The sequence below is a fragment of the Nipponia nippon genome, unplaced genomic scaffold (assembly GCF_047370975.1).
Source record: "Nipponia nippon isolate SJK-2023a ecotype South Korea unplaced genomic scaffold, ASM4737097v1 scaffold_9, whole genome shotgun sequence".
Lineage (NCBI taxonomy): Eukaryota > Metazoa > Chordata > Aves > Pelecaniformes > Threskiornithidae > Nipponia > Nipponia nippon.
Window position 1 is genome coordinate 40,731,696 of NW_028262413.1, and position 6,399 is coordinate 40,738,094.

General features: G+C 60.8%; 1 protein-coding gene across 3 annotated transcripts; it reads right to left on the bottom strand.

The window, feature by feature from the left end:
- Positions 1-2,539: 2,539 nt before the first annotated feature.
- AEN (apoptosis enhancing nuclease) lies at positions 2,540-5,387 on the bottom strand. 3 transcript variants are annotated; one of them, XM_087744079.1, is made up of 4 exons: positions 5,320-5,387; positions 4,251-4,927; positions 3,762-3,962; positions 2,540-3,386 (listed from the first exon to the last, which is right to left on the bottom strand). In XM_087744079.1, the coding sequence occupies exons 2-4, from the start codon at positions 4,923-4,925 to the stop codon at positions 3,183-3,185; spliced, it is 1,080 nt and encodes a 359-aa protein (XP_087600205.1). In that variant the 5' UTR covers positions 4,926-4,927; positions 5,320-5,387; the 3' UTR covers positions 2,540-3,182. The 3 variants fall into 3 exon arrangements, with proteins under 3 accessions (XP_087600205.1, XP_087600206.1, XP_009468345.2); XM_087744080.1 differs by having other exon boundaries at positions 4,251-4,930; XM_009470070.2 differs by lacking the exon at positions 5,320-5,387 and having other exon boundaries at positions 4,251-5,134.
- Positions 5,388-6,399: the final 1,012 nt, after the last annotated feature.

Genomic DNA, 6,399 nt, shown 5'->3' on the forward strand with positions numbered 1-6,399 from the left:
GCAACTCTGCCTTGGGGGGCTTGGGAGCTTGCAAAGCAGAATGTCAGGGTTTTTCCAGCCCTTCAAATCTGATGTAAATGGGGATTGACAGCCCCTTCCCCGCCCCCCCCCCCCCCCGGATTTGTTTCTCAGCTTCCCCAAGAGCTGGAGGTCATGGCACAGAAGCGAAGCTCGCAGGACACGGGATCACCAAAGGGCAGCCGGCCTTTGCCTGCATTGCTGCCTTCAAATTTGCCCCCAAAGCAGGGGGTATTTCAGCAGGGGGGTTAAATCAGTGCAGTGGCGACAGGGACAAGCTCTCAGAGGCAGCCTGGGACTTTCCCAGCACCTCATGCCACCGTGCAAGCCCGGGGCTGTGCTGCCAGGAGGGCATGCAGGCAGCCGTGCAGGCAGGCTCAGGAGCTCCGTCGTGGGCATGCAGGGAAAAAGCTGCCCTGGATCACAGGGGATGAGCGCTTAGAGAAATCTGCCCCTTGCCTGGAGCCCAGCCCAGGCTTACTTTTGGAAGTGGGGCTCACTAAAGTGTTTGGATGGTCAAGACTTCACAAATGTGTTTTGTTTTTTTTTTTCCTTAATTATGCCTTCCCCTCGCCGCTGGCTGACGGCAAGGCAGGCTGAGTCACAGGCTGATAAAGCCTCGTGGCCTTCCACCTCCTTTTGCAGCTTTCTCCAGCCTCACCCCAACACACCCGTGTCTCATATCAAGCCCTCACGTGGCTTAGGGCAAGTCAGTGCTATGGGGTGAGCTGGGGGGACAAGGAGGAGCTCAGGTGGACAAACAAGCTGGGAGCCGTGGGGTGCCCCATGCAAGCTCCCCATGAACCCACGTATGCCTCAAGGGGATGCAGTTACATGGGCCAGGTTATATGACCATGAGCAAAGCATCCCTCCACTGTGCCCTTCCTCCGGGTCTGCAGTCCTGGGAGCAGAAGGCAGTGCTGCTGCATCGGCTTTGGGATGCCACCATCTTCTGATGGTGCTGTCTGCTGACCCACTGAGCTCCTGTCACCTTTCCCACAGCTTTGCTTCCCTCCTGCCACCTTGGGAGAAGTGGAAACGGCAGAGAGGAGGAAATGGAGACAAACCTGTGCCAGCCATGCTCCTCCTGCACCCCATGGGTGCCCCCACGGGGTTCACGCCCCTCCTGTACCCCACTGGGTCCTGCTGACGTTGCACGGCATCTTGCTGGGGCTCAGCTGAGCTGCACCCCAGGACTCGCACAGAGAGTGGTGTCAGCCAGCTTTTACAGCTTGCTGCATCAGGAACATGCCTGGGACAAACTGTCACGAGCATGATTTAAAGACCTACTGTGGGGCCATGTTTCCTACCAGGTCTGGTGGAGAGCGCGTAGACCATGAGCTCAGGGCGCAGCCCAGGTTATTACCATTTCTGTTGAAGGAAGGTTGCGCTCAGGCCACCAGGAGGGCAGAGCTTTTTGAATACGTCCAGTGTGTTTCGAAGGGTTTCTGAGCTGTCCCCGGCTTCCTCTGCCGGGCAGGGAGGAGTTAAGATGGGAAATGCAAGATGCGTCTTGTAATGGCACTGATGTGTGCGTCAGGTGTGCCTGCGTCACCCGGCTCCTTGGCCGCTTCCCAAGGCTGGGGCTGAGCTCTCCTTCCCTCCCCTTGGCCGTCGGGAAAAGGCTGGAACACACCTAGCCTGGCCGTGGGGGACGTGGACTCCATTTCAGTGCTGGCTGCCGTACCCGCACCGTGCTGTGGGCGGGCTCCCGAAAGCCCCCTGGGGTGCTGGCAGCCCTCCAGCCCCCTCCTGCCACCTCCTGTCTCACGGCCCAGGCCTCAGGACTGGGGGACCCCTGTGCTAAAGGGGTGGCCTCAGCCTTGAGGCACCTGGCAAAAAAAATATTGATTTTCTATAACCGTGACTGTTCAGCTCCCCGGGGAAGCATGCAACTCCCCATGTCCAGCCCCAAACCCCACTCTGGTGCCCACACACCCAGCTGGGGTACATCTGCGCAGCCACAGGTACCCACATACGCCACCCACGAAGCAGCAGCCTTCAGGCAGAGCCACTGCAGGTGAGCATCGCCCCATCCCCGCACTGCCACAGCAGCCCATGCCCCAGCTCAGCAGCATTCCCACCCCGCAGAGCAGGCACGGCTCTTGCCTCCAGAGCCTGCACGCAGGGATGCCGTCTTGCAGGGTGGGCAAATCCCAGCAGCGCCTCTCCTTTACACGGGGAAGCTCCCCAAGCTGGCACAGCCCAGCTGCTGGAGGGTGACACAGCCGGACACTTCCTCTTGCCATAGACTTTTTCCAAGCAGTCAGCAGTGCTGGACAGCAGGACTCTGGCTGAGCCCATCCCCTGCTCCTCCTGCCTTCACAGGGATGTCCCCAGAGCAGAGGGGACCAGCCCATAGCCCAAGGAACTGCTCACTCCAGCCACCATCAAGCCACTCAAAGCACCTTTTCTGGTTGCAGGTGGGTTTTAAGCACTGGAGCACAGCACAGGACACAGGCAGCATATGCCCTCCCCATCCCTGTCCTCTCCCTCCTGGAGATCTGCCGGATCAGATCACGCAACACACACACACACAAGGGTTTTGCAAGACCAGTTTTTAATTCAGAATTGCACAAATATGCGAGTAGTCTAAAATGAAGTGCATCCTATGCTCTCGTGCAGGCTGGACATTGGTTAGACCCAGACTTTCTTTTCAGGCTTCACTGTGCACAGAAAGTGAGGAGGAAACTGGTTGTTTAACTGGCCTTTGGGCACCAGCAAGACACCTCAGTCCGCCCATGGGAAGGCTTGCCACTCGCCCACCATGGGGGCATCCTCTCCCAGAGGACACGGGAGGTGCCCTGGCAGCCCCAGCCCACTGCCGCAGCTATGGCATGCCCACAGGGGCTCCTCCAGGCTGGCACCGGGACCCTACTCCTCCCCGAGCACCAAGTGACAGATGAACATGGCACAGCCACAGCACTTATTTCCGTGTGACAGCATTTTCAGGAGATCGCCAGTGTCCAAGTGCCACCATTTCTCTGCTCCTGAGCAGGGTTGGGGGCAGCCAACTCCTCTGCGCTGCTGTCCGCAGCAGGGCCAGGCGCTGGGCAGGGCACGTGGGCACAAGCCCCGGGGAAGGAGGTCGGCAGCCGCCTCCATCTTTAATAGCTGAAGGCATCAGGATGGCCCAAAACACATGGAGGAGACGCTGTCCCCCATCACAGGCTGCTTGCCATCAGGTCTGTGGGCCAGTACCGGTCGTCCATGTACTGGTTGCTGTCTGTGGTGGGGTCTGTGATGGGGCTGGGGGGCCGGGGTGGCAGGCTACGGGCCAGCTCCGTCTCCCACTGCACCTCCACCAGTCTGTACAGCTCCATGGCCGTCTGGGCATCCTCCACCGACGAGTGCCCTTTGCGGCCAACCTGAGCAAAGAGGGAAAAGTCTTATCAGAAAGCGGGTTTGGCAACAATCCAACAGGTCACCTTGTCTGCCTGCTCGGAAGGACACAAGTGCTGAGGGTTTTGGAAACAGCAAAGGTTCGATGCAGCCCAGGAGATACATGCATCTTATGCACCTTCTGGAGGGCACAGGTCCTGTCCCTGCTTTACCGAGATGCTTAATGGTCAACTTGAGAGGTCCTGGGCTCCCCCAGCTTGATCACAGCCGGGAACACAGGATGAACAAGGTTCATCTCCATCTCACAGAGAGCACCCATGGAGATAGGAGGACCAGGCTGACCACACAGGCTCGTAGCAAACCCAGGAACTGCTCCCCACCTCAAGGTTGCTGGTGCTTACCTGGATCTTTTTGTGGAGCAGGTGCCTGGCCAAGCTCTTGAGGGAGACGCTGGCCCTGACAGGCAGCCCTGCCCTCTGCTTCAGCACAGGGATCTGGCTGGTGTCCCGGGTCCTGTCTTTTGGGTGGAAGTACTTCAGGGCTTGGAAGTCGTTGTGGATGGCGTGTCCTACCACAATCTTGTCTTTCAAGATCTTCAGGATCTGGAAGCGTCAGAAAGGGTTACACAGGCGGTGCAGCAAAAGAAACACCAATTAAGCATCGAATAAATCATTTGGTGTTAAAATCAGTTCCTTCAGTTTGAGTTTTTTAGGCTCCCAGAACGGAGCAGTAACAAGCAAACCACTGCATGGCTTTGGAGGCTCCCCGTCCTGTGCTTGTGTCTCTGCGTCAGAGCGGCTCAGCATGGGCCATCAAATATCCCAATTTGTGGCCAGCAGATAACACACGGACTTTTTTTTTTTTTTTTAATTTTCTCTCTTTTTCCTCACCTCCGCCTGGGCAGCCTTGAAGGGAATTGCGCTCTTCATGTGCTGCTTGGTGATGCCACTCCAGCGCGTCCGGTAGTCCACGATGGGCAGCTCGGGCTGGACGTACTTGTCGTAGATGACGTCCCCCTCGTAGTTCACCACGGAGCACCGTGCCAGCTCGCTCAGCCTGCCCTGAGGACCAGTGCCCACCATCTCGCAGTCGATAGCCACGTACTTGCCCGGGCACAGGAGCGGGGAGGCCGTCCGCACCCCCTTGGAGCTGCCATTCCCCCGGGACAGCAGCACGGAGTGGTGCCTGGCTATGCTGTCTGGAGAGGCGGACGGGGACAGGGATGGAGAGATGATCTGTTTGGGCTTGGGGACCTTCCCGCTGCGTGGTGCCACGGTGCCACCCGCCTTGGAGAGCGTGCTGCGTGCCTCTGGCCCCGCCACGGGGCCCTGGCTGCCCAGGTGCCGGCGGGGGCTCAGCAGCCCCTTCTGCTCCAGCAGCGCCCGGCGCTCCATGAAGCGCTGGTGCTTGCGGCTCTTCTTCTTGCTGCGACCCTGCGGCGTGGCGGGACCCCCCGGGGGCTGAGCGCAGCCCCCCGCAGCCGGACCATGGGTGCCCGGTGGGGTGAGCACGGAGACTTTCGGGGTGGGCAGCAGCGGGGTCATCTGCCCCTTGCCAGGAGGCATCCCTGCTGGAGTGGGGACGGGGGGCATGAGTGCCATGCGGCCCCCGTGCCCCCCTGCCAAAAGGGACCCACATACCCACAGCACCCCCCCCCCAGCTCCGCGGTGCGGGCAGGCACATACAGTACAGGCAAAGGCTGTGGGGCATGGGGGACACGGACACACCGTCACACCCTGTCCCCACGCCCTTGCCCCCTCATTGCCCGGCCCCCGCCTGCCCCATTCCCTGTCCCAGGGCCCTGCCCACCCCCTTACCGATCCGCAACCCGCCCCCCCACCTGCCCCTTTGCACACCACTCGGGCCCTGTCCGCCCATTCCCGGGCCCCCACCGCCCCCGGCCCCAGTCCCCCGCCCGCCCCATCGCCCGCCCCGACCCCCCGGTCGCCCCGGACCCACCGCCGCCCGCCCGGGCCCGCCGCGGCTCCCACGTGTCTCGCCCGGAAGCTGCCGCGCTCACATGCCCGGGCAAGTCCCGCCGTGGCCACGCCTACCTCTCTCCCCATTGGCTGCGCGGGAGGGGCGATTTGCATACGGGGGGCGGTACTCACAGCCGCGGCAGGGCGGGGCGGGGTTGCCACTGCCTCGCTATAAGGCGCCTCGGCTATAGCGCGGGGGGCTTTTTGCGCTAGCGGGGGGTGCTGGTGCTGGTGCTGGTGCTGGTGCTGGTGCTGGTGCTGGTGCTGGTGCTGGTGCTGGTGCGGGACCGCTGGAGCAGCACATCTTTTGCTTGCATCCCAGATCTGGGTGCTGCTCAGGGCTTCCAGCTTGTCCCACCTCTAGCCCTGATGGGAGGGGACCTTTCTGGGCAGTGGGTTTGCGGTGAGGATGCACACCAGTGCACCCAGGCCCACGCCCTGGGGCTCAGGCCAGCACCATGGTGCTGTGGTTTTGCTGGGGTGCAGTGTTGACCCTGTGGGCATCCCTTTGCCTGCCAGGGAGTCTTGGGGCAGCACCGCTCCTGCGGGGTGGGCTGAGGCACCACAGCATGGGGTTTGCATCCTCCAGGCTCTCCCGTGGTGCTCCCCAGGGTCGTGAGGGGCAGCTCTGGCCAGGACACGGGTGCAGATGGGGTTTCAGACCGGCCTCTCGTTGCTTCACTCTCAAGGCTCACAAAAGCAACGGCCGAGGTGGTCAGAAGCAGAGAAAGGCCATGGCCACTGGCTTGTCCCCGCACCTTCAGCATTGCCGGAGAGGCCATGCACCCTAGGGCAGACTGTGACTTGTTGTGGTGGGATGAGCCATACAACAACAAAATCACTAGTCTTCCAGAGGGAGCCAGGCACCGCGTCCGTCCTCGTCCCACGGGGCCCTGTATTCAGCATTCCCTCTCCCCGCCACCGAGGGGGTTCACAGGGACACAGGACAAGTGTTTTCACACTGCATTGTTCCCCCTTTTTTCCTGGTCAAAAAGAAAATATTTAGATCACCCTGTGAGTTATTTCTTCCTGTTTTTCATGTTTTTCTTCTTGCAGTAAA